Source organism: Hoplias malabaricus, chromosome 16 (assembly GCF_029633855.1).
Source record: "Hoplias malabaricus isolate fHopMal1 chromosome 16, fHopMal1.hap1, whole genome shotgun sequence".
Classification (NCBI taxonomy): Eukaryota; Metazoa; Chordata; class Actinopteri; order Characiformes; family Erythrinidae; genus Hoplias; species Hoplias malabaricus.
The window spans coordinates 10,771,099-10,799,074 of record NC_089815.1 but is presented as its reverse complement, the minus strand read 5'-3'; the positions used below and the strand labels follow the sequence as shown (position 1 = coordinate 10,799,074).

At 40.3% G+C, this 27,976-nt stretch overlaps 1 protein-coding gene across 6 annotated transcripts; it reads left to right on the top strand.

Moving 5' to 3' along the window:
* The first annotated feature begins 860 nt into the window (after positions 1-860).
* stk33 (serine/threonine kinase 33) lies at positions 861-21,763 on the top strand. Of its 6 annotated transcripts, none has more exons than XR_010795759.1 (14): positions 861-1,041; positions 9,381-9,497; positions 10,135-10,248; positions 10,347-10,451; positions 11,319-11,457; positions 13,951-14,036; positions 14,969-15,056; positions 15,808-15,883; positions 17,267-17,379; positions 17,502-17,587; positions 17,832-18,095; positions 20,334-20,429; positions 21,174-21,274; positions 21,360-21,763. XR_010795759.1 is itself a non-coding variant. In XM_066647870.1 (14 exons), the coding sequence occupies exons 3-14, from the start codon at positions 9,381-9,383 to the stop codon at positions 21,068-21,070; spliced, it is 1,638 nt and encodes a 545-aa protein (XP_066503967.1). In that variant the 5' UTR covers positions 861-1,041; positions 6,246-6,305; the 3' UTR covers positions 21,071-21,763. The 6 variants fall into 6 exon arrangements, 5 of the variants coding, with proteins under 5 accessions (XP_066503967.1, XP_066503970.1, XP_066503966.1 ...); XM_066647870.1 differs by adding an exon at positions 6,246-6,305 and having other exon boundaries at positions 20,717-21,763; XM_066647871.1 differs by lacking the exon at positions 861-1,041 and adding exons at positions 1,206-1,274; positions 6,246-6,305 and having other exon boundaries at positions 20,717-21,763.
* The last annotated feature ends 6,213 nt before the right edge of the window (positions 21,764-27,976 follow it).

Sequence of the window (27,976 nt, the reverse complement as noted above, 5' to 3'; positions counted from 1 at the left end):
GTGGCAGCAACACTACCTGTAGCTCCACATATTATTGAATTATTGAATCCCAACAAAACTAAATATTATGACACATGTTGTGATTTGCAAATACAACCATCACTAATGCTGTCTGTACCTGCAATGAATACATGCATGCTGTGGTTATGGAACAGCATTTATTGTGAATAGCACATGATTCCTGAAGTCCTATGTAATTTACTGCAACTACACTGAATCATGTTTTGCAGGTGTCGACCACCAGATGGAGACCAATACCAATGAACATTCACAACAGCAAGCATACACAAGCACATAAAGACAAGTTATTAAACTACATCCCAGTCATCAATTAACCCCCTAAAAACGCAACTCTTTTCATCACAATTGAATCTTTAGACGTTATTTTCAAGAAATAATAACATAATGTCTTAAAGCAGGCTCAGATGTGTCTTTACATCTTCGTCGTTTATATAAAAATCTGAATATAGTAATCTCCATCCACCAGTCTATCACCTGGATACAGATCGCAAGCCCCACCCTACTAGTCAGTGGCTGGATTGGGATTGGTTACTTAGGATTATGCTGTAAGAAATCTGGGTGGTCTGGATTTGTCTGTTAGACTGTGTCTGGAAATTTTTGATTTAGCTAGATTAATGCAACAAGGCTTCTTAAAATACAAAATAATATCTCATAAACGGTGACTTTATTTGGGAAAGCAAGTTTCATTTTTTAAATATTTTTAGATAATTTCAAGGGATTTTCGTGTTCTGCTATTGTTCATCTTGTTTAGCAAGTGTTTTCATATAGTTTCAGTGTTTAAAGAACTAAAAGACTGACATTGAGGTTGTGAGAGCTGTTGTTCGGACAGTTAGCCGCTGACCTGTGGGGAGTGCTCTTGTCCCTCAGCTGAGACCGTAGTTAAAGCCAAAGCTTTTGTTTGCCTTGAGGGAGAAAACTTGGGAGAGAGTCGGCGGAGTGACAGAAACTTGGCGCAGGGGGCATTTCGATGACCAGTGAGAAGTGCAGTGGAAGAACACATCCGTACATATGTTATGGGAGGTAAATATATGGTTATCAAAAATGGAAAATAAGGTTTTGTCGTGTAACTTCTTTATGGTTTCAGTTCTCAGCGGCTAGCGCTGGAGCCTGAGTCGAAGCGCGATAAGGCTGTTGTCATGGCAACACACGCTTGAGCGGTAGTGTGGCTAAGCTAGCAAGCTATTTTTTAACCAGTTAAAAAAGACCGACTACAAGAAGTCACCAATAAGTCTTTAACGCTGGGTAAAGTCAAGGTAGAAGTCCACTCTCGGGTTTATCGATGCGTATCTATAAAACTAGATGTATCTGAAGTTTTAGCTAGGCGGAGTGACTCACCTTTAATCTCAATTACACTAGTGATATCTACTTAAAGCAGAGCTGGCAAAAGGCTTTTACGTGTCTGAGCAATTGAATCGACCTTTTAAAAATATAATGAGGATTTTACACGCCTAACTTAACCTGGAGAAGCAGACAGAAGACAAACATTTGCGGTGCTCCTAAAACGTTATCTCCAGGCTTTTACTCTGAAGTTATCTAGTTTGTATTGAATACAACCGTAACTTTAAACCATATACGGACAACCTCAGCTGTTTCTTAACTCTGCTTCTACAGACTCCTAAAGACAAAGAAATGCGTTTAAAACTGTTTATAATATAGGTATCCTACCACCAAGGCTGGCAATGGATGTAATCTTAAATGGAAATTCCTTAATTTTTCAAGTTTATGCATAATTAATTCATTATAAGTTTAAAAATAGTTAAATTTAAATCATTAGTTTCAGAGATATATAGCTAGCTACTAAGTCAAAATCATTCACAGCAGTGGTGCTAGGAACCAGACGTCACAAGACTTTGAAGCCCCCTTCTGATCATTGATGAAACACAAAACATTTCAATGCTTATCAGTAGTATATTTTTATTTTCAAGAAAAAAAAAGTCCCCAAATGCCTTAAATGCAGTTAATGAGTCAGCAGGGTGTTTGCCACTGTGTGCCTCAGCATTCTGTGACCCCACGCTCTAAGTTTACATTTCGTGCTGAACTGTTCTTTGGTTCCAAGGGGGCGAAACCTTTCAAAACTTTGGGATTCTGGGACCTATCTATATTTGTGGAAATGCTCTGAATGTTAAAATTAGGTGCGCAAACTGGAACCAAACTCATTCAATGTTGGTGGGAAAGGGCTATGAGAGTATCAGGCAAAGAAGAGTTAAAATCAGAGCTTCTGTGTGTGTTGCTTGATGCTGCTGCTTGCTTGGATGTGAACTGTGTGTGGCTCATTGTCATTTAGAGGAACAGTTGCTGAAAACAATTCTGTGCAGGGCTGTTTACACCAAGTCAGTATGGTGCTGTGTTGTTAGATCCTTATAGTAGTATGACAAAAAGCATGTCACAAACATTTAACTAAGACTCTAGGGGACTGTGTTAGCTAGTAGAAAATGAGTATAACATGTCACACACTTCTGTGAGTTTGGGGGAAGTTAAGGAAAGAAGGTAGCATCAGTTAGATCCTCAGGCATTCCTCTCCTTTCAGAGTTTCCAGTGTAGAGTACAGAGTACAAATGGAATAATTCACATTTCTCATAATTAATGTTCCCAAGTTAGTTAGCTAGCCACTTCAGCCTAACACACACTGGCTGTTTTGAAACAGCACTGAGCATTAAGACACCTATTACTATGCGGGTTCTATGCCAGATAATTATATTTAGCTGGAGCAGGTCACGGGGAGTTAATTGCTACTTCTGTGAGATTTAAATAATTATTGGCGTCAAGCTGCTGAATATTGGTTGCCATTGCAACGTTGCCTCTCTTGGATTGAATTCTCTGTATTGCCCCAGTTTCATGTCAAATGAAATACGCTAGATGCTGTGGACAGATTAAGGCAGTTTAGTAAACACATTTCTACAAAGTGTTTTTGTAGCTTCAGCATATCTTACCTATAAGGTATCCCATGTCACATCCAATTAAGTCATAACCTAACATTGTCGTCTATTACAGGTCTACGATTGTCTTTCTTTGACCTGTACAGGTTGCCAGAAAAAGGTTCAAAAGCTATATAATGGAGCATAATTTTAGTTATTATAGGAAGGATAAAACTGTTTTGTTGAGTGGTCCTTCTTTTTCAGTTGTGCATAAAAGGTGTTGGAAAATGTACTTGAAATCTATTTGTGTGGTTTTGATTATGGTCACATGGGTCTCTTAGCAACTTGTAGTCTCGACTGGCCCTCAATGCAACTTTGGTTGAGAAACCTGATCTACCACCTCTCAGAAGAATTTGTACAGCCTCTACATCATGATCAGCCATCAGACATGTAAAAATGACCAGAGAATGCCGTGATAAATTAAGTCCTTTTGTGTTTAAACACAGTGATGTGTCAATACATTGTAACCACTGGCCTGACAGTCCTTCTTGTGTCACCCACAAATATATTTACTTTACAATGCACGTTCCTCCCATAACAGTCATAGTCATCATCCTCTTCTTTTCTGCTTAATCCATTTCAGTGTGAACAAAGAATCCCAGGTATCTCTATCCCCTGCAACTTCCACCAGCTCCTCCTGGGGTATCCCCAGGTGTTCCCAAGCCAGCTGGGAGATATAATCCCTCCAGCATGTCCTGGGTCTACTCTGGGGCCTCCTTACTGTTCGCAATGCCTGGAATACCTCCAGTGGGAGGAGTCCAGGAGGTGTCCTTATCAGACGCCTGAACCACCTTCACTGGCTCCTCTCAACTTGAAGGAGCAGAGATTCTACCCCAAGCTCTTCCTAATCGCTGAGCTCTTCACATGATCATGGAGAGTATGCCCAGCAACCTGCTGGAGAACACTCATTTTGGTCACTTGACTGATAAATTGAGAGCTTTGCTTTCGCTGCAAAAATCAATGCCACCAGGAACCCATGGACATTGTACTGCACCCCCTACTATAGATGCTGAAGCATTAAGAGATCCTTTCACTGAGTTGTTGATGTTTCCAGTCACTTCCACTTTGTTATATACCATTGACAGTTGACTATGAAATATTCAGTAGCGAGGAAATTCACAACTTTTTGCACAGGTGGCGTCCTATCATGGTACCATGCTGGAATTCACTGAGCTCCTGAGTGTGATCTATTCTTCCACAAATGTTTGTAGAAGCAGTCTGCATGCCTAGGTGTTTATTGGTATATTCCTGTGGCCATGGAAGTAATTGGAAAACCTGAATTCTATAATTTGAATGGGGATACATTTGGCAGAATAGTGTACATTCTTAGTAAGTCTAATAATGCTTCCCTATTAACAATTAACAAAAAATGTTAGATCTCCTAAGGTTCACTGCTTTGATCCTCAACATCAGCTTGAGTTTGTAAGCCCACAACCTTGAAACTGTCTCTTAAAGACATCTGCATGCTGAACATCCACACCAACATATCAGTGACAATAGCAGCAAGAGTTCTGAAAGCTGTGGTTTTGATGCAGTAGAGATAAGCCTCAGATTCCTAACCTCACATATGCAATTTCTTCTGTTACTAGCAAGCTACTAAAGGGTAGAATAGCTTAGTCCTCACGCAGTGGGGAAAAATATGATGCAAAGTGGATACAAAATTAAATTCCTACAAGTTTGTGAGAGTTTAGATTAGAACCCTATAGAGCCATTTGCTGTATACCACTGGGACATATAGAGCAAGTAACAGGATCACACAGTATACAAAAACTGAAGTGTCTGCATTGATGTGAAGTATATGGAGTGGCTTATACAAGGCTTCTAGAGCAGTAGCAATTCAAACTTTTTTCAGAGTTCTGTAGTCAGCAAATTGTTGGCCGATGTGTCTAATAGAAATCTATACGTTCACAAGTGAAGCAAGAAAAAAGAAGCAATTGATTGTCCCATTAACTTCTGAAGATAATACCTTTAACCTGTCAGACGTAATAGGAACTCTGCTTTTTCAAACAATAAAAAACAAATCATTTAGAGCCTTAAAATATTTGCCACTGAATGATTACTTTCAGAACTTTCTGAATTCTCTGAAGGTCTCTCGCTGCTGTTTTAAACCATGGTTTTAAGGGTGCCAGAGAAATCCAGACTCGAGGTGAAACATTTAGATAGAATGTTAAAAGGAATCCAATAACATTTGCAGTCTAGACATGCAAAGCACTCTGTCACTAAGTAATGTAATTCCAAGCTTCATTAGGACTGTGAAGTTTATCATTTGTCATCAAAGCCAGCTGTCAATAAATAATTAAGCTGTAGATGAAGAGAATGAAATATTTACGTAGAGAAAAAAGATGATGTCTGTGTGTTTTCTTAATATAAGCAGCACATTTATTTGTGCCTGCATTTATTACATAGACAGAGTTTGTCCCTCTTAAGTGAGATATAAAACATCAGACAGACTATTTAATTGCCTGCTTCTACATACAGCAATCAACACAGCATTGGGAAGTGAAAGAAGTGACATTTTTACTAGCACAGTTATTCTCATGTGGCCAATATATAAGGCTTGCCCCATTATTTTTAAGCCTAATTTAAACTTTATTAATGAGTCAATCTCATGTCACTGTTCTGATATTTCAATGAGATAGACAAAGACATTGAGCAGAGAGAGAGAGAGACGTGATGAAGAGGTAGAAAGGGGAGGGCAGGAGAGGATTGGAGGACAGTGGAGGAGAGAACTCTATTCAGGTCCGGTATTATCTTTGTGTGTCCAGGCCTCATACTGATGTCACATTTAATTTGCACTCGAGACAGAGGCACAGCATCTCTCTTGAAGGCAAAGAGGAACGTTGTGCACTTCCGTCCACAAACAATCGGTAAATAAAACGCTAATGGGGTTCTGACAGTTATGGACGAGGAATGAAAAATGCAGGAGGGGTGGTCAATTGCTGACATCCTATCTGCAATAATTACTTTTAGGCACTGAGTGCTTATAGGGATCTGGGGAACATGGAGGAAACACATGGTCCCTGGCTGGTGGGAGAATGCTTTGACGCAGTTACCATTTATCTCTTTGACGATGATTGTGTGATGTCCTTTATCTGCTTGTCTGATTGGATGTGCTTCTACGCAGGGATGGATTTGTCTTGATGTTGCAGTTGCCATTTGTAACCTTCAGTCTATAAAACTGTGTTTACTGTGATGTGTATATTGTTATATTGGCCACAAAGGATTCTCCTGGGGTTTATGTTTGCAGACTTAAATCTGAAATATTTTGTTTGTGTGTGTGTGTGTGTGTGTGTTTGTATGTTTGTTCAGGTCTAAAGTGCCGGGAGAGACGTTAATTGACATGGCCTTCAAGCAGACTTCAGCTACTTGGTGAGCACACATCCTTTCATTCCACTTAGCCTAATGGCACCTCCTGAGGTGACAGCACAAGCAACACTATGTATGGGATACGGAAGCATATCCAGCATTTCAGCACAGCCGGAGTGCTGTCAGGCTGTGCTATTACTCAGCCCTTGCCGTGCCATTTAAAATGTGGCTTTTATGTCATTTACACGAAGCGCAGTTCTAACACTTTGAGATGTGGATAAGTTGAGTTGACAGTAAATGTCAGAGTCAGTTATTTTGCTGCCTCTGCCTTTTCTGTTAATTCCTGTGCCATGCTGAGTCATTAATTAATTTCAGGTAATGAATGTCCAGTGCATTTAAAACACACTCTCTGAAGAAAAGGTACAGTACTGTACATTATTGTTCCTAAAGGTACATACCGTTTAAATACCATTAGTGGTGTCACGATACCAAAATTCTGACTTTTGTTATGATACCTGCCTAAATATCTTGATACCGATACTGGAAGGAGGATACAATGGCAAAACCTAAAACTTCAGAACAAGTAATGTACTTTTTTACAAGCTGAGGGCGGTTGGCAGAATCACTGGTATCTGCTGGTTAAGTGTCACGCCACATGTGATGTTTCGCCATTTCTGTGTCCAATCATGCAGAGTCATATGTTTATAAGACGTATTTACAGTTTAAATAATGCTGAATGCCTCAATCAATTATGCAATCTCAGTTAGTTCAGAAAAAGGAATAAATTTAACATAAAAGGAAGCAAACGTGTCTTTGGCAGCACTTTTTGCACATTCACAGCTCATTCTGATCTGTGTGAGCTGCCGTATGGGCCGGCTGTGCCGCTCCATCTCTGGAGCAAATGAGCCACGTCGAGGGAGCTGTGTCTTCTCTGGGAGCAGAGAAGCTGCAAAGAGAGAGCTGTGTCTCCCGCTCACGGTCAGTCCAGGTGTTCTAACAAGTTATGCTACCGGCGATTATCTTCTATAAATAGTAGCTAAGGTTTGTACAGAAAGTCGCTGGTGCTAGTAAGTTTTTTTTGTTTTTAAAATAATACACTAGAAAGTCTGAAAAGTCGCTAAACCTAGCAAAATTATCAAGAGAGGGAGAGCACTGCGTGCGCATACTGCCCCCCGTGGCACTCATTGGAAATACAGCTCTTATTTTAAAACACTCCTTAAAGTATCATTCTAGTATCTAGAACCATTAAAGGTACAACAATGGTTTTAAAGTCTAGTTGTGTTCCCTAAAGGTTTCCAGAAGGAGAGGTGAATATTTGTAAGATTTCATTATAGAACTGTGTAAAATAAAAGAGCATAATATAAATACTGGAAATGAAGTGGGGTGTATGAAAAAACACTTAATAATAACTTAAATATCAACAATTATGGTACAATTACATTCCCTGACTAAAGGTACTGAGTATGTACCCTTGAGGATGACACTTCAGTTACAGTTTTTCCGAGAGTGCACATAACACACTTTCTAGCCATAATTTATCCATCCTTCTTCATTGTCTTCGGCAATCTCTCGCAGCCGCTTTTCAATAGCTGAAAACCTACACCCTTCTTTTGGCTCCTGCTTGGGATCCAACACCGGGCAGCTTAAGGAGTGATGGGGATCGGCTCTGAGGTCACACACCTTCCTGACCTGGCCTCGATATCTCATTTCCCCCTCTGTCCCGAGGCCCGTGAGTCTCAGTTATACTGGAACCCAGCTCTTTGATACACTCATCACATGCCTCCGCCGCTCTTAAACGAGCCGTGATTGAGCTGATTGGGCTTTTCCAGAGCCTGTCACAATCGTTTTGATTAGAGGATTGAGGGGCAGTAATAGGAAGACTGCGCCGTTATGAGGGGGCCTGTCAGCAGGCCTAGATCATGCTGTGGAGAGAGGAGAGGTTAAAGACACCACTTCCTCGTTAATAATTAATCGGTGCCCGTGTGGCGGATCCACTCCGCCGCCTCCCAGTCATCACTCTGTAATTGCTTTACATTTAATTTGGCTTTGGAGAACGTTTTTCAAGTTGAGTAAATTGTGCTTAACTGGTAATGTGGAGATTGGAGGGTAAAGGGGGTGAGGTGAAATCCAGCTAATATGTGTGCTTTGAGACATAGACATGGGTGTGTGTTTAAGATGAGAGACATTCTCATTACCAGACTAATAAGTAGCTTTTGTTTTAGATGTTGTGCTTGCTCATTACTGGTTCTCTGTTGCTTACATCTTCGGCCTGTATGTATTCTGAATGTACCAATCTTAGTCTTGACAGTGCCTGGGTTTCAGACTTTACTTGTTTAACAGTATGGATTGTCTTTTTTTTGACCTGGAGCACATGACAAGCCCATGGGGATATCAATTTATACACAGTTTTGTTGGTGACTTTTAATATGCACTGCAGAGGGTGAAATAACCAACACCCTACAATCCCTCTTTCTTTAACTGTCAGATTTGACCTGTCCTTGCTCATAAGGGACTAGACCCTTCTTAGCCATTTTTTGTTTGGAGCTATTTATGAATATTTCACAAGTGCCCCTAATATAAAGTCGCATTCCTTTCTGAAGTATTTGCTTCTTGCAGTTTTAGAATGAACATGTTATTTACAAGAATTTAAAGGTAAAATATTTTATCTGGTCTTTATACTGATGTTTATATACAGGTCAACTCAGTTTTGAAAATTCCTATTTTATATACTGTCCCCCTTTAAGAATGGAAGTTTTTATGGTCCTGCTGTCCCCAGCAGACTATTATGGGCCTCACTGCACAAAGCCATGAGACAATTCTAACATATTATATTTAAATAGGTATTTCTCTGTTATAACAAGTTGTAACTGGGCTGTTCTAAGAAATTAATTTGTAATTATCCAAATAATCTAAATAATCGAACCAAATCTATTAAATGTACGTTTTTTTAGGAATATTTAGAATTTGGAAGAATTTGGAAAAACATCAACAACAACTACAACAACAACAAAAATCATCATAACTTTGTAAAAAAACAAATTTAAACATGGCTATTTGTTTAAAGTCCAATTAGTCAATTAGTTTTGACATCTGCATCTGGCTTATAGTGGTCAAGACATTAAATTCCCTTCCTTTCAGATGACTCAAGCAAATGCTTCAGGAACTGCAAAGAAAATGGCCTCCCAGTGGACCCGTGTGAACAGCGCTGAGAAAAAGGTGCCACACACTCGTATGGAGGATGAGGCTGACATACAGGTACCAGCTGATCCCCTGTGCTAGGAACTTGAACCATTTGAACTGTAGAAGGTCAAGTGCAAAATATCCCTCAATTCAAATGAAATGTTTAACTGCAAACTTCTGGCTTCTTACGACATGTAGTGCAATCCCTGCTATCTCCACATTTTGACCTGACACCACTCTCCGCTTGTCAGAGCTCCCCCAAAGGCCTGGAGGCAAATTGCACCTCTTTGTGCTTTTGATTGGCCTCCTCCTCTCTGGAGGCTTCTGACTGCTGTCTTTGCCAAATCCGCAGCAGGCAGTGCTCAGCCTTGCATGCGTCGAGATAATGATCAAGTTAATTAGACCTGAGATTGAATGAACTGCGGCAGCAACTTAATCATTTGTAACTTGATTAGAAATACTATATTCTCTCAAACTCCAGAGACTGGCAAACTTGAAAATTAAGTTCCACTTTAAGGATTCAGGTCTCGACTTAATGGAGTGTGGGGAGGCTGAAAAACAACTCCCCCTCACTCCCTCCCCTGCCCCGCCCCCACCGTGTTCATTGTGTCCCCATTAAGGGAGCAATGGAGAGTTGTTTACTGTTGAAAGAGTGGAAAGGAAGATGTGTAATGCTTGACCTAATGGTGCCCTCTTCATTTGGATCCCCCAGCAAATCTATTCCTTTGGGAGGAAATTAGGTCAAGGTAGCTTTGGGGTCGTCTGTGAAGCCACTCACATTGAGACGCAGAAGAAGTGGGCTATTAAGAAGGTGAACAAAGAGAAGGTAAGTTTGTAGTGATCATGATTCATGCCACTGTCTGAGATGATTCATGGAGGCTCATTTTTAGTGCGCATTTTCATGTCATGTGTATTTGGGGTCAGGCTGGAAGTTCTGGGGTGAAGCAACTGGAAAGGGAAGTGAGCATCTTGAAGAGAGTGAACCATGCCCATATTATTCACTTGGAGGAGGTCTTTGAGACACCAAAGGTAAGGATAAAAAAGACAAGGCACTGTTGAGAATCCATGGGTTGCAGGTGACGTCATTTTGTATAGTAACCGCCATACTGCATACTTACTCATTACTCAAAACAACAAATAAACACTGTGATAGTTAAATTGTTTCATGGTTTCTCTCAACAATTTTAGCCCTCATTTTGACCCATCAAAGTGAAAGAAATGTAGATATGGATCATTGACCCATTTATTCATATCACATTGGTAAACAAAGCTCATCTGTTCCTATCTGTGTACGTCTGTAAAGAGGAGCTTGGCCAAATAGCACTATATAACACGAGTAAAATAACACAATTACTGACGTTTGTATATTAGATACACAGAGGAGAGGTTTAATTGGATTCAAAGACAAAAATGCTAACATGTCTAACAAAGTAAATCAGCCTTTTTCTCCTCATTAAGCTACACTGTGGGATCCTTTACATCCCAGAGGCAGTGGGTGTCTATCCTTCTAAGTGTTGTAAAACTTTCTCCAGCACATGGAGAGGAGCTGTGTATGAGGTAAATGTATCCATCTTTCCCACCTGTTTACATAAGTGCTATGCTCAGAAACCAGACAATACGTCCCCAATATATAAAAAAAAACTGACTGTAAACAATGGATACCTGGAATCTGAGGTTTTATGTAAAAATATAGGCCAGTATTTTCCAATTCTGGTGAAGAAGTCTTTAACATTTTTGTGTTTGTTCTGCTTAACGCCCATACCTTTCAGGAAATAGATGTATATTAACAGATCTGTTGGACATTGTGCGTTGAAGCAGGAAAAACATCAACACATGCTGGGTAGTGGTACTCCAAGACTGAGGGCCAGAAAAACTGGACTTGTGTATTTGTTCCAGAAAATGTACCTGGTCACAGAGCTGTGTGAGGGTGGAGAGCTGAAGAGGCTCTTGCAGAAAAAGAAGCACCTCAGTGAGGAGGAGACGAGACACATCATCAGCAGCTTAGCCGAGGCTACAGTCTACCTTCACAAAAAAGGTAAAAAGCCTGTAGAGCCTGCTACTGAAATTTACATCACACAGCCTATGCACGGTAATCTAAAACTAGCTGAGCTGAGGTCTGCTTGGAGGATATATGGTTAGCCAGTGCTCACAACAAGCCCAAATGAAAAGAAGGGAGGTTCAATGTCTTTATATCCAATTAGTGCTAACATTCATATTCTCATATATGAAATCTTGTTATGATTGAATTACTTTAGCAATGCCTTTAGAAGACAATCATGTACAAAAATTGGTCACATTATAACCAGATCATATGGAGGACCTCAATTGTTTTGTTCGCATCTACGTTCTATAATCACTCTTCTGATTGCACCCACATTAAGGCTCTCCACCATTACCAGTTCCTGAGCTTGAGACTTTATTCTGGTCATGAGATAATAATGAACAACTGCCAGACTAAATATCAACTTATTTTAATTGAGTCTGAGGGGTTTATTTGAAGATACTCTGCAATTTTCCCCCCCTTTTTTCTCTCCTGCTGAAATCTCCAGTTAGAGGCAATTTAGGACGTTGCTTGGCAATGAGACACCATTACATGGGGCTAATGAGTCATTAACGACAAGCAGGGGCGGAATACTGATTAATAGGTGTGTTTTCCAACAGTCCCCAAGTGTTGGTGTGCCTCACATCTAGAAAAGCTAATGATGACAATAGCAACGTGTGGACTAGGGTGCAGTGCATGAGGTTATATGGGTTCACAGTTTTATTAACTATACACACTGCCCACAATTTTATTATCTTCATTTATTTTAAAGATCATTATTTGCAAAGTCGTAAAGCGATGTTATGATCTCCAGGTCACTGAGAAATGTGGGGTCATCATTAAAATATCAGCCAGCAAAGCACTGTGGTTTACTTATTAGTCTTCGCTTTTAAAGGGATATGCTTAAACAAATTTTATAAGTGTTGCTGTGTCTTAGTGTATTTGTTAATGATTATTATTATTTTAATTTTACTTAATGTGTAAAAGTCAGAAACTTCCCAAACATTTCTTTTAAATTTCAAGTCAAAACAGGCCTTATTTATTTCCAGTGTCAGGCTAAAAAAAAAAAAAATAAATAAATAAATAAAAAAAGAAAAATACATTTTACAGGAAATTGTGCAAATGTTTTAACAGCTACATATCAGTATTTATTGTTAAACTTCCAGTGTTTGGAGGAAACTTGCTTTTAGGTTTTTTAAATATATTTACAAGAATATGTCTTTTATAGGGTTTTAATTCTTTACGATCTAATAATCCCAAACACACTGAGCAATGCTAAGGTCTGAACTTTGTGGTTAGTCCTTTTGTTGTTACACACTGGCAGATTCTTTGTTCAATTTTGCAGATGTTATTCTTTTGTTTCTCTTTCCTTTTTCTCAATTAGGTCTTATTGATAACCTCACAAAGAGGCTGTGCAATTAATTGAAAAATTAACCGAAATCAACATTCAGAATCATCGCCTATGTCGATTATATAGATTTAAAAACCAATCTGTTCATCATTTTTTTTGGGGGTGGGTGGGGGTGGGGGGTTAATTCTGTTATGTCACCCACTATGTGTTTGTATTCAGGTGATTCCCCATCCAATCTACCATATGGAGGAGAAACTAAACACAGAAGCCACTTGCAACTTGAGCAGCTTGTACAAAAAAAAAAAAAAGTGCTGTGTCTGTTGTTTTGGACATGTTTTGACTCAAACATTCAGGTGTCATATGTAAACACTGACCAGGAATGGTTTTAGCAACCAAGGCTAATACCACCAGTCTGTTTCAATAATCACAAAAAAAAAAATCACATTACCAAATATAAACTGTGCAGGTGTAACTTCAGCACTAACTTCGCATCCTTTCAGACGCATATAACTGAAATGTCAAGCTTTTTTCTCTTAAAGACAAAATATTTTAGTGCTGTTTATCTGATGTGGCCAGTAATGGTGCACTGCTTTGATGTTTGATTTGTATTGTTGGGGGTTCCTTTCTCATTTCTTCCTTATTCATGTACTTTTTGTATATAATCGCTCCAGTAATATCTTCTTTAGTCATCTTAGATACCCATAATAAAAAATAGCAGCATGGCTAAGGTAGGTCTTGGCAGTTGTTTGAATGAATATTAATGCCTTTAAAGGCTAGCATGAGGACAGTGAAATATTTGGGAACACTTTTTTAGTTGAGAGGACACAGCTGTATAGTCAGATTTACTGTGAGAATAGACAAGTTTAAGAAACAGGACATTGTAAGCAATAGCAAGTGTGGACAAGCAAACGTTCATAGATTTTGTGTTTAACTGTGTTGGAGATTTTTGTGTATTTCTTTATACTGAAATGCTGTTCTGTCTGGAAATGAAACACAAAGGTGAATTTTCTTTCACAATGCTGTGTGTCATTTTTATTTAAGCTTTTTTTTTGTCATTATAATATTGCATTTATTGTTGTTCAAAGGAATTCCTCACACCTTTTTTTTCTATTTCCCTTTCTCTTCCCTCCCACCAGACATTGTTCACAGGGATCTCAAGCTGGAAAACATACTTGTGAAGAGTTATCACCACGGCGACGACAACGGCACGGTCAATATCAAGGTGAGGGCAACCATGTAAAAGAAGCAAAAAAAATCTTTCTCTCCTCGCCCAGGCATGTGGTATGGCATTCACTCTCGGCAGGACCTCCGCACTCTCTCCACTGTTGCTCGGGTCTCCCGCCGTCCCGCTTCCGTAACTGCTTTTTTAAACACTGTCTCATTACACCAGACCTCCCGCCTAACTCCTTTTTTCATACTGCGCCCTCAAAGAATAACGAATCTGTTCGTGGCAGCTTCTTGGAAACAAATGACCGGCCGGGCCTCAGCATGGCGCTGCGGTGGAGGGCCTGATGGGAGGTGGCGGAAGCTGCTACCTGGAGTGGAGGTTTGAGATGAGCCAGGGCCAGGGGAATAAATCAGTGTGGCCAAGGGGCCCAGGGACAGCACTGTCCTGGCCCTGTATAACAGCCTTTTATCTGGCAGAAGGTGGTCATCTTTCCTGGATATTTATTCTGCCCGCCCCTAACGGCCCAACTGAAACCATATATACTGCTCATATGTATTATTCATCGGGACCAGGGAGACATTGTGTGTGTGTGTGTGTATGCATGTGTGTGTGTGTGTGTGTGCCCGAGTGTGCTGGACTAAGGGCCTTTTGCATGAGCCTGTTTGGCCCATAAATATTCTAACCAGCATCTAGACATAAAGGGGAGAAGAAGACGTAAAGAAGATAGAGTGATCAAGCCCTGGATGTCTGCAGTATATTACATTAAAGGTCCAACATTATAGACTAGAACCTAATTGTGAAAAGCTTTAAAAGTAATAAAGAAGGAAATGGGCAGAGTAATCTCTCCTGCCAAGTGTGTGTGTGTGTGTGTAGAGTTATTGATTAGGTTTGTTTTAGCGTCATTGCCAGTGATATACAATGTTAATTTGTGTGAATTTTGTGTTTGGATCTTAATAACATAATATCCATGTTTCTTTCTCTCTCAGGTGACAGACTTTGGACTGTCCGTACAGAAAGGTGGAGTTGGCAGTGAGAACATGTTGCAAGCCACATGTGGGACCCCCATCTATATGGGTAACATATACTTTTAGAATATAAATGATCAACATTGTACTTGTTAATAGAGAAACTATTTGACAGATGCTACAAATGGTTACAAATAATTATTGTTTTATTTCCAATAAACAGATTTTATTTCGGTAAGCAATTTGCCTGCGTTAAACTGCAAATTGCATTTGATACTGGCCTACTCCTAGGTGTTTGAGAAAGTTCTCAGGCTGTTTACTTTATATACACCCTTATGCCTAGCCCCACCCATCAATACTAAGTTTCATGCTTCATAAAAGACACTTTTGAACATCTTGATGCATTAATGCACAATTCAGTTGATGTGTGCTTCAAATGCTGCTCAGAAAATCAGATTTCTGAACCGGAACAGATTTGTTTTATTATTGATGATTTCGATTGAGACTTGTCCCTGATTTTGGACTTGCCATTTAATGATTATTAATGATGGTTCATCAAATGATTTTGCCAAAATTGGCATCTCTAAAACACGCACACACATACGCACATCCAGCATGCTTCCATTTGCTTGTCATTTGATGAATTAATATTGGCTGATCTAATAAGTTCTATGAGAGCTGATTAAAACACAGCAGTGGAGCTGAGCTGACCTAATTTAAGTGATGTGAAGCTGATAGAGTTTCAGAAAAGAAGCTGCAGCTCAAAGCTGCAGACGGCATCAAACATCAGCCGTCAGGCTTCAGACACCAGAGAGGCCTCGGGCGTCTTTCATTATTGACGTGTGTCTTTGCCCTCACAGCACCTGAAGTGATCAATGGCCACGCGTACAGCCAGCAGTGCGACGTGTGGAGCATCGGTGTCATCATGTACTTGCTGTAAGAAGATCCTGGCCTTTCATCATCTTCACATGCCCACACACACAGATGCATATATGCAAAGGATCTGCATACATGTTCACAGGCACCTACATAGCTACATGTTTCGAGCTGGGAAATGATCACTGATAACCAATGAGTTACATGTACCACACATACACTCACTGGCCACTGACCATTTTATGGCCTGTAATCATATAGGTGCACGTTGTAGTTCAAAAAATACAAATAACAGTAATTTATTACCTCTGCTTAATCCATTCCTGTTCATTATTGGTCAGGACCCCAGTTGGACCACCACTGATTAGGTATAGTTTGAGTGATGGATTATTCTCATCACTGCAGTGACCAGATTGTTTACATTGAGGGTGAATCACAAAGGTGTGTGCTATGTCTGTAGGTGGTCTAATGGAGTTCAACTGTGTTAAGTGGTGATCTTATGAGGGTCCTGATTACTGATGAATAGGATAACCAAAGGTAAACAAATTATGAATATACAAAGAGATAAGACTAAAATCTGTAATTATACAAATCCCTTTTCCAAAAAGTTGGGATGCTGTGCAAAATATAAGCAAATCTGCAAATCATATAAACCCTATATTTAACTGAAAGACTTCAAATGTTGATACTGAGAATTATTTTTTTATATATAAAACTATGCTGTATTTGTATTTGATGTTAGCAACAGGTTTCTAAAAAAATTGGAATGGCAACAAAAGTCTGCTACAAAAAAATTAATTAGGTTAATTTGTTTTATGATTCGGTTGAAAAAGAGCATGTCAGACAGGCTTTCATAAGTGAAGATGGTGAGGTGTTCACTACTGCAAAATACTGCCAGGGCAAACTGAAACCATTTAAGAATCACATTCCTCCACGTAAATTAGCAAATAGCCTTTCTTTGTCTTTAGTACAAAATATCAGTAAAAATGTAGAGAATCCAGAGAAATCAATGCAAGGGACAAGGCCCAATACCAGCATTGTTTTTTGGGCCTTTTGTCACTGCATCCACAAACGCAAATGTAACACTATCATGCAAAGAAGAAACCACATATAAACAGGATCGAGTGCCTTCTCTAGACCCGCCTGAGGCATAATTGAAAAGTGCTGTGGTCCGACAAATCAAAATGTCACGGGAGACTGACAGTGAGGTCATGTTTCTTGATCCTCTTGGCAGTTTTTCTGTGGCTTTTATATTGCTCGTATCAATATCAGAATTATATTACATCGACTGAAATTTAGAAACATATCGTTACATCAATTTAGACCGTATCGTCCAACCCTAAGCACAGTTACATATTTTTGCCAAATTATTGCTTTTGCTGTAAATCTTCTCTGTCTATGTACAATGAAGTGATAGCTCTGACTGTAGCTGTTCTTCTGAAGGCTGTGTGGAGAGCCACCTTTTATGTCTGGTACCGAGGAACGTCTTTTTGAACTGATCAAGAAAGGAGAGCTCAGTTTCTCTGGCCCTGTGTGGGACACCATCAGTGATGCAGGTTAACTCATCTGTTACTGATATAACCAAAGCATGTAAATTTTATTACATTACTCGGCATCCCTTTTTGGCTGATGTCATAACACTTCTGTAACATGACAGTATTGAACATTTCTTCAATAGCTAAAAAGGTGCTGCGCTGTTTGTTGAAAGTTGACCCAGCACATCGCATCACAGCCAGTGAGCTGCTGGATAACCCCTGGATCAGGGTAAGTGCATTTAAAACACTTGATATCTTTGATCCTTTTGTCTGTCTTTATTCTGTGTATCTTTGGCTTCTTGATTGTTCTTTAGTTTTTTTTTTTTTTAATATTGTAAACAGTGTATTTGTCTTGTTTGTTCAGCATGTTACATGCCATACACGTGTGTGCTCACCAAGATGTGGCAAAATTCTTATGCGGATAAGAAGCCAGTTTGGATACAGACTGAGAGTGTTTTTTTTATTTTCTTCAGGGAGACACCTCCATGAACGCCTCGCCCACCAATGTGCTAGAGATGATGCGGCAGTTCCGAGACGCACCAGAGGATTTTGAGAGTGATGAACTGAGCACAGGCCTCAGCAGCCTCTCCCTTAGCCACTCCCAAAACAGCCTGGCTGAACCTGCAGCTTCCCCAGATCCTCCTGCTCCCACTCCATCTTCTGCTCCAACTCAGGCACCCAGCCCCAATGGAGACATGGACAACAACAGCAGCAAACCATCTACACCCACTAAACAGGTAAAGGCATCACTTTTATATATATACAGGGTTTAGACAATGAAACTGAAATACCTGTCATTTTAGTGTGGGAGGTTTCATGGCTAAATTGGAGCAGCCTGGTGGCCAATCTTCATTAACTGCACATTGCACCAGTAAGACCATGTGCATCCAATGGTTCAAACATTGTATCCTGAAGGCGGTGCCGTGTATCAGGAAGACAATGCACCAATACACACAGCAAGACTGGTGAAAGATTGGTTTGATGAACATGAAAGTGAAGTTGAACATCTCCCATGGCCTGCACAGTCACCAGATCTAAATATTATTGAGCCACTTTGGGGTGTTTTGGAGGAGTGAGTCAGGAAACGTTTTCCTCCACCAGCATCACGTAGTGACCTGGCCACTATCCTGCAAGAAGAATGGCTTAAAATCACTCTGACCACTGTGCAGGACTTGCATATGTCATTCCCAAGACGAATTGACGCTGCATTGGCCGCAAAAGGAGGCCTGTGGTCTAAAACCAGGTGTTTCAGTTTCATTGTCCAACCCCTGTGTATGTGTATATATATATATTTGTTTACACTACAAGTAACCAGTATCTATGTAAGACTATAGTTGCATTTTCTGGGGGTTCCACATTGGTTGTCATAGTAATGACAAACTGAGACCACAAGAAGCAGAATGCCTCAAATGTGGCTTGTGTTCGCTTGGAAAAAGTCCAATTCCATTTGACAATTTGCTGTTCCTCATACAAAAATCTGTTCGGCTAAAAGCAGATATGCCCAAAAATCACATTTAAGCTTTGTGTCTGAACAAAGCCAAGTACTCTTCTTGCCCTTAAATGGCCCATTTATGCACCTACTCAGTCACTCTGTGATGTGAGAGATGTCACAGGAAAAAAAGAGCATATATCATTTCTGCTGGCGTGTCGCAGCCACTCAGTCAGTTAGCACACGCCCTGTATTCAACTCAGCAATTTAGCAGTAATCTGTACCTTAGCCCTGATCCCTAAAACCAAGTTTCACAAGTTCACTCTGTTCCATTTGCAAAGCGTTGGTTTCTGTCTCCGATTTTTCTCTCTATTACTGAAACTGAACGCCTTGAACCATCTGCATCTTATTAATATCTCTGAAATTGATAAATTATGACACAGCTGTTTCATAACTCATAGCCTCTTTCTGCAGGCCCCCTAGTGGCCACCCTGCCGGTGAGATGGAAATTGAATGGCACAGATATATTTCCTGGTATAAATCTGCTGATAGAGGAGTCACAGTGAGTGCATGTTGATCTGGCACAGGATGAGATAAATCACAATACAACCAGAGCGTTTGGTGTGGTCCTGTCAATTCATACAAGGTTTTCTCAAGGTTTGCTGATGGATATGTTTTGAGTGAAGGCGAAAGCTTACTTAGAACATAGTTTGGAGTAGTAAGAGCTGTTTTGTTTAGCCATAATAATAATAAATGCAGCAGATGTGTTAATTATATTCCTGTCCAGGTGATTTTCAAAATGTCTGTTTCTGAAATCAACAAAATATGAATTTTCATAGTAGATCGTGTTCATTACACATCAAATAATACACATTAGTAACACATCATGTTTTTAACAGAAAAAAGTCGAAATATTAGAGGGGCCCTGCAGAAAGGAGTTAAACTGACAAGGGATCTGTGTTTGCCTGTGCTTCAGTTCTTCACTTGTACTTATTTGTGCTTCAGAATAATGAAACTAACAAGTATTAAGATGAACCCTTTAAGGCTGTTGCATGAAAATCCTTGTCACTTGATCTGCCCTTTTGTATTAAAGGTGCCGTTTGTAGTACAGTTGTGATATGTTTAAACAAGATCTAGCAAAGCCAAAAGAAAGGAATTTTTAATATGAGTTGATTTATAGTCCTTCACAAATGGGAACATAAGGAACACATCAGTTCCATTACATTGTTACTTTGTACAAACATCAGTAATAAACTCTTAGTGAACTGTGGTCTCAGTGAGCTCACGTAATCACATGGAAATAAAAATCACAGTACATCAGGAACAAAAGACTTGTAGTCACTGAGAAAAACATAAACATAAAGCACCATTTAATTTTACCATGGCCAGTGAAACTGTGTATGTGACGTAATTCCTTCATATTTGTGATTAATAGCTTAGTAATTAATTTGTAATTTAAGTTAGAGAAAGTTCAACATGTTGGAATACTTTTGTATTAACGCTCACCACAACTGTTTTTTTTTTTCTGTTATATCATTTACTGTAGCATCAGAAGAAGAAAGCCTCTTCCTCATCCAATGGCGTGAAGAGGAACGGACTTGCTGTGAAGGCTTGCAACACTCTTGGCTTGTCTAGCACACAGGTCAGTCGTTTATAGGTGTTTTGGTTTTAGAGCCAGGTTGGCGTAGATATATGCAACATTGGTGAGTATTTATATATAAATATACACCTGAACTGCTTGCTTATTATGAAAGTAGTGCTGCCATCACTGTAAAAGCAACCTACAGTGTGGAAAAGCTGCCACTAGATGGTGCCAGCATCACCCACGTGCAGCATCTCCCGCAGTTTGGCAGCCTGAGGCAGAGAGCCAGCGCTCGCTGCTCCTGTGCGCAACGAATGTGAGTGTCTTATCTTTGCAGTCCCACGCAGGTAACAAACCCTCCGCTCAGCCGAGTGCAAAGCGCAACGCCCCAGCGGACAAGATGGAGAGCATCAGCGGCGGCAGCAGTGCCTCTTCTCCCAAACCAGCAAGACCAGCTGCAGCGACCTGCCCAAGCAAGTGCGAGAACTCGTCACCACGCGCCCCTAACCTCTGCCCTGCAGACCACCGCCCCCCTAAAGCAGGCCCTGGCCAGAGGGCCAAGAAAAGCAGCTAGGCCCAGGGCTGAGCCTCACCGACAGCAGCAAACGAGGCTAGCTGTGGAGCAACTGCGCCGAGTGCCAAAAGAGAGGAGCTCTGTTCCCAGGGCTTGCTGGGGTGTGGTGGGCTTGCTGGACACATGAGGGAGGACCTTAGACACTTTAAGACAATTCCTCTGGCTTAGGAGAGATCACTAGTGCTGTAACTCTAAGTCCATCCGTTCACGCTTATATGTTTTTGTGACAGATGACTGAATGGATACCAGAAGCCCCACTTACCTGCCTGTGATTTCCCATGGACAGTCTTTGAATGAACTGTATATATCTCTCTCATCTGTCAAGGATAAGGTACTTTATCCCCTGCTTTCTCTTATTTTTGGCTTAGAAAAGAGAGCAAATACTAGCTGAAAGATAACCCAACTTGCTGCTTTAGGTCTGTGGACATGAGCTGGACTTGACAGCTGTTAGAACCCAGTAAGTATGTCTGGCTTGAGCCTCATTTGCCTGACCGTCTGCCATTGAGCGGAGGCTTGCTGAGGCACGTTAATTGAATATTTGTATGCGTGTATTTTCTTGGTCAAGGGAAATAAAGAATGTATCTGAGGTTTACAGGGTTTACAGTAGCTGTAGTTTTTGACTTTAAAACCAATGCCACAAGGCCTTTAATGAAATGCCACTTCAGGCAGAAAACCATATTAAATATTGATGTAACAGAGGCCACAAAATGCAACTGTCATGTAAATGTGTACAATCTGACTGCTGCTCTTGAGTACGTCTTTTTTTGCCAAATCATGAAATGGAAACTTATGTATGTGGGTAATTATTTTACTTGTCCAATAAACACTAATAATTAATGTTCATTTACTTTCATTTTCCATCTTAAAAAACTGAGCATTATATATATTCTAGAAATGCAATTAAACATGACATCCATCCCAAATTTAGAGGGATTCTGGGGAACCTCTGTTCTCCCTGGTTTGTTTACATTCAGAAGCTCCACGTCTTTAAAGGTGGAACATTGTGTTTGAGGAAAAAGAAAACCACCTATCCCATTCATGGAGTAGGAATAAAGCAGTGTCCTTTTCTCTTTTCATGATTTTCAATGTTTGAAGGCCTCTCTCTGCCTTCTAAGCACCTCCAGATGCCATTTCTCTGCTGTGAGCAGACACAAAGAAAGACCCGGTCCTCTTTTTTTTAACCTGTTTACTGACGAGGGCTTAGTAAACACATTAGACTGGTTTGCAGCATGCAAACAGAGTGTAGAACTAGCATCCTCTGAATTTTTTTAAAGTGTTTCTTCATTAAAATAGTGAATGTCACCTTTAAATAAAAGCATTAAGCCATATAGGATTTTAAAGTTAGCCATATGGTATCAGTATAAGCACAGAGCAGCAGGGTGGTTACCATGAAAAGTGCAGGATTGGGAGTCAGAGGGAATAGGACTTTAATCTTGTTTGGATGGGCATTGAAAGCAGCAGGGGATAGTTTGAGGACTGTGCTACTCAACCACTGGTCTTTCTGCTGGAGAGAATAATCCTTAGTATGGATACAATATTAAAGTAGTCAAGCAGAACTCACTGAGGCTGTATTAGAATCCTATTTGCATTCAGTAGTGTGCGCCCGTGTGTGTGTGTGTGTGTGTGTGTGTGTGTCAATGTCAGAAACAGTACTCTATGCTCCTTTTGAAGGCAAATGTGAGCTAGATTTCTGCTTCTGATGATTTGCATGATAAATTTGTTCATTCTGTGCCCTAGAACAGAGAATGTCATGTAAACTATATAGAGTCACACATCACTGGAGCTCACAGTGTTGAATTTACTTATCTCAGAATCATCATCAAAAGTAAAAACAATGAAGTGACACTGAGTTAGAGCAGATTTTCTCTTAAGGTTCAAAACAATTTTGGCAAATTTTTATTTGTATGTATAATATACTTTTCATTTTTTGTGAATGTAAACCCTTGAACTGAGTGGAACTAAGGTGGCAGTTAAAAATATTGTGTGTGAGAACACACAAAATGTGGATGCTTTGAGGACACACATTTATTTTAAATCACAGTCTTCGTTTGTGATATAAATAATACAACCTTAAGTTAAGAAGATGCAATTTCTGATTGGCTGCATTCTGTGTGACAAAGTTATGATTTTACCCTCATTTAAACACTATAATTTAAGCTGTGCCTCTTGATGTAAGTGTCTGTGGTGTAACAGGACTTTGTGGTGCAGTGGGACTTCTGTGTTACTAATTTTATACTAACTACTCTCAACATAAGGTTTAGGATGGACTTTACATCCCAAGCTACAGCATATTTTTCCTCTAAACAAAAAAAAAAGTTGAGTTGTAGATCACAAAAGCATTTGGGCATTAGATTTCCAGTATGTATTATCTTCGCACCTTCATATTTGATGGATTACGCCATTAAATAATTACAGTGTATGACTGTGTGTATTACCTGAACATGATGAATCATCTCAATAACTCCTGATCTAGGACGTTAGCATTCCGGATTGGTTTACCATTAAGGCACCATTCGCTGCTGTTGGGCGGCATTTCATCCAGACCTGCTCTGGAGTTAGCGAGGAGCGGGTGCTGCAGATAACAATGATTCATTCAGTTTGAAAAGCACCCCCCGCTCCACCCTCCCTCCACCTTTCAAAGCAGTGAGCAGAATTTGCATAAGGTCTGTTTAGACAACCTCCTGTATGGCTAATGTGTTGTCAGAGGCTGGGATGGGATTTCAACATATGGTCTTCATTTTCTCGTGCCAGAGCTCTAATTCATTATAGCGAGGAGTGAGAGAGAGAGAGAAAGAGAGAGAGTAAGACAGAGAGAGTGGTGGGGGGTAGCAGGGGGGGAACATTCCCAAATTGAATTGTGCTGGTGGAATGTGACCTGCAGTAAATTACGAGAGTGCATCTGCAGGCCTCGGGGAAAGAGAGACAAAATTTAGAGGGAGCCGTTGAATGAGAAACTTAGGGATAGAGCTGATATGTTTTATATTCTCCGCTATGAGGTCAGGTTTGTATCTGGCATCAAAATAAGCTCTCTTTTTGTCCCCAAAAGGTTTTAGGAAGGCTAAACTTTTTCTGTGTGCTAAAATTGGGAGAGCGCGACGCAACAAGCAGGGGAGCATGGCAGTTAAGAAAGGGGGCGTTTGTTTGGGACGAGCCCGTGGAAGCAGAGGAAATTAGAAAGGCGGCCAGTTGGAACAAGGTACTCCTTCCTCCTCTTCTCCAGCTGCAGAGCCTGACAGATGGGCACCGGTGGAGGGGGAGGGGATTAAAACTTGGTGGCTCCTTTTAGATCCTGGAGGGTGAGGCGGAGATCGGGCCTGTGGTGCAACCATGGGGATGATGAGGGGTGCAGGGGTTCTAATGTCATCAGAGAGAAAGAGAGACTCCCTAATGCCTCTCACCCCTGCCAAAGCCAGCATCTCCTCAGCCAGGGGAGCTGCATCTCAATAACCTTAATGGAGGCTCCCTTAATTAATCAGCTCATATGCAGAGATCCGATACCTGCAGATGAGACCCCCTCTATAACCCACCTCCTGATGCACACCATTCTCACCATGCGGCCCATGACATTGTAGTAATGAGCTAATGCGGCTACAATGTCACTCCCAACGTCGAACGGACTTTATCTGTGGGAGCTCATCGCACACGCTGATGTCCCTTATCCCCTTCAGTGTGTTTGTACCCTGTGGTCGGGAGAAATGGTTAATTAAATAAAATTAAATTTATTTAATAAAATTAAATAGATTAAATAAAAGACGCACATTAAAAAGGTTAACAGTCTTTAAACTGCAGTGTATAACTACAGCTAGTGCTAAACTTGTGCAGTACATTTTCTCATGCAATGAGTGCTTTATTGTATTATTATTGTGTTTATATACAGTATTTCCAGTCAAAATGAGATGTAGAGAAAATAGGACTCCATTTTGCAACACATGGCATCCTCATCAAACAAGCAATGCTCAAAAGCATGCTGAAATGACAAGGACATTTTTCTTTTGCTTGGTCATGTCCTACTACAGGATTGATGTTTTCCATTGTTTAAAATAGACATTTCTGTGTCTTCGTAATTGTCATTCCAAAGTGTAGTGAATATTTTTTCCCATGAAACTTCCCTCTTCCGTAAAACTTCAAAATCCACCCCAACCGATCAGAGACAACATTGAACTAGCAATAAAATGAACGACTCCTGAGTCGACTCTTCACTATACAGTCAGGAACATGGTGAGGAAATGTGAATTTGGTTGTTCGTTACCAATAATCATGCCTGCTTTCTCTAAAGTGTGGGCAGTGGCCTGGTGGTTGAGGAACTGGGCTTGTAACTGGAAGGTTGCCAGTTTGATCCCCAGAACTGGAAGGTCATGTTGGAAGTGCCCTTGAGCGAGGCACTTAGCTCCCAACTGCTCCCTGGGTACCATGGCTAGGGCGGCCCACCGCTCCAGGCATGTGTGCTTACTGCCCCCTAGTGTGCACTAGTGTGTGTGTGTAAATGTGTGTTTCACTGCACGGATTGGGTTAAATACTAATTCTAAATTACCCAATACCTTTTAGAATTCATGTTAGTTGGCTGCAGTTTTTCATTTTGAGGAGCATGCTGTTCTATTCAAATAATTTCAGGACAGACTGATCCAAGAATCACATTGAGCATGAAATGGTTAACACCCCAAAAATGCACCATGTGTCTGGACTGATGAAAATGCAGCAAAACGAAATCGAATCATTAGAATTGAACGATTCCTTTAAACTAACAGTACAAAAGAATTGTGGCAGGAATTTTGAAAACTTTTGAAATGCATATTTTTCACAAATTATTCAAATTTAACCAAATGATTTGTTACACTAAAAAAGCCCCTATTCACACATGCAAAGTAACCCAGAACTTGATTGATATGAATGCGTATATCCATAACAACTGTGCTGGACATTACCTGGATTTTATCTTCCCTGCACGCTAGTACAAAGTCTGAGTAATGTCTGAGTCAGCCCATGTGTGAACAGAGCAGGTAATTCTTCAGAATTCCTACCCTACTCCAGAAGGTACAGAGCACAGTTTCTTCAGTGCTGAGCTCAGATTAGCAACAGCAAATGTTCTGTTCTCCATATTACAATTAAAAAAAATATTTTGAAGCTGTAATTTTAAGGTAAAACTATTACATATAGTTCCTTTAAGGAAAAAAAATATACATCACAATATCTTAAAATCCTTAGGATATGACATACCGATGAATTTCAACATGTATGGATAAGAACACTAATTAAGCTATGTTAACCACCCAGAGAATGTGTTATGTTCATCTGAACTGTGGCTATGGCATCACTGTGGATTGAATTTGTGATCTTGCAATGATAGGACAGATGATTTTATAGCCACATGGAAGAATCAGCTTCTAAATGCAGTGGGATTTTCACTCACTGCAGCCTCGGTGCAAGTATAATCCCTGTGGACATGTCATTGTTGGTCCAGGTCCTATATAGATCTAGTCATCTTTCCAACAATCATCAAAAATATATTTAGATTGGAGCATAAAAGGAGGACTTGTAAGTTCAGAAGAGGCGTCTTATGTACAAGGCAAGGCACGTTTATTTATAGAGCACATTTCATACAAAAGCAATTCAAAGTGCTTTACAGAAGAAACAGATAAATTAAAAGCAAGAAGAAAAATCATAAAAGTCCAATAAGTACAACCATGAAAGTCATCATGAAGACATTAAAAACCTAATGTGTTCACCCCTCCCCCCTGGCTGAAGATTATAAGAAATAATGGACACCCCAACATCCTCCATTCTGTGTTTTTTTTTAACACCTTTGTGGTCACTGCAATATTATTTATTGGTAGAAACTGTTGAGACTGTGACAATAATATCATCTTTAGCCCAGTCTGTGGAACATCCTTCTTCTAATGATGAACTTTGTGTTAGAATCATGTGCACCACCTCTGCAACACTGCCGCGTCATGCGTCAGTTAAAGGTGTAGTGTGTTTGTGCATGTGATTTTACACTCGCGTAACGGTGCCGAGATGAAGCCATCCTTTTCTTAGATGTTTCCTAGCCCCGCCTCAAGTAAACATTTGAAACAGATGGCATTTTTCAAAGCAAGCTTCATCAATCTTTGTTGACACCACCCCTCTCCCTCTCCCCAAACCCAAACTACTCTTATTTGGGATATTTGCAATTATAATACATTAGCTCATTTGAATATCAAATTAATTAGGGAACACACTGGAGTAAATGCTTTTTTCATAAGTCCTTGTTAAAAGTGAAAAGTTCTCAACTACGGTCGGATGGCGTGTTAATTTACAGTGATATCTAATCCCATGTTGCCAGACATAAAAGGCATTACTATACATATTTTAATGGGGAGGTGGTTGTTTTCCAAGCAATTTTCTGCTAGAGTACATTTTTAATTTATTCATATTTAATTTATTGGTCTCTGCATACCCACTCAGTAAAACTAATCAACAGCATGTAACAGGCCTCTTAAAGATACAGCGTGGCTGAGAGAGAGAGAGAGAGAGAGAGAGAGAGAGAGAGAGAGAGAGTGTTCATATTTGAAGTGTGCTTTCTTTTGCTTTTTGAAACTCTCTCTCTCGCCTCCCCCTTCTCGCAGGCACTGAGGATGAAACTAAAACGCACGCATGAACTCCCCCCAAGGAGACTGTTTGATTCCTACAGTCAACCTTTTGATAATTCAGAGAGTGAGAGAGAGAGAGAGAAAGGGAGAGGAAGCATGAGAGAGAGAGAGAGAGAGAGAGAGAGGGGGAAGAAAAAAAGAAATGAAAAATGTGGTCAGCCTTGAATCACCTGAAATATTTCAATTTTGCGGGTGCTGACCATCAGGCCCAGGCTGCCAGAATGTCATCCACCGTGGAATGCTCCTTTCCTACTCCTCCTCCTCCTTCTCTCGCTTATTCCTCACTTTCTCTCCTCTAGCTCTTCTGCCCTTGAGTCTGCCTCTTCCTCTTCCTCCCCCTTCCCTCCACCTCTTGCATCGCTTTGGCAATCATTTAACACAGTGTGACTGGAGTTGTTATCACCCGT

What these genes read in the sequence shown, in the direction of transcription:
- stk33 (XM_066647869.1), top strand. An exon ending in GGTGTCATCATGTACTTGCT is followed by an intron (nt 15,884 to 17,266) that starts GTAAGAAGATCC and finishes GTTCTTCTGAAG; the next exon opens with GCTGTGTGGAGAGCCACCTT. An exon ending in CATCTACACCCACTAAACAG is followed by an intron (nt 18,096 to 20,333) that starts GTAAAGGCATCA and finishes CATTTACTGTAG; the next exon opens with CATCAGAAGAAGAAAGCCTC.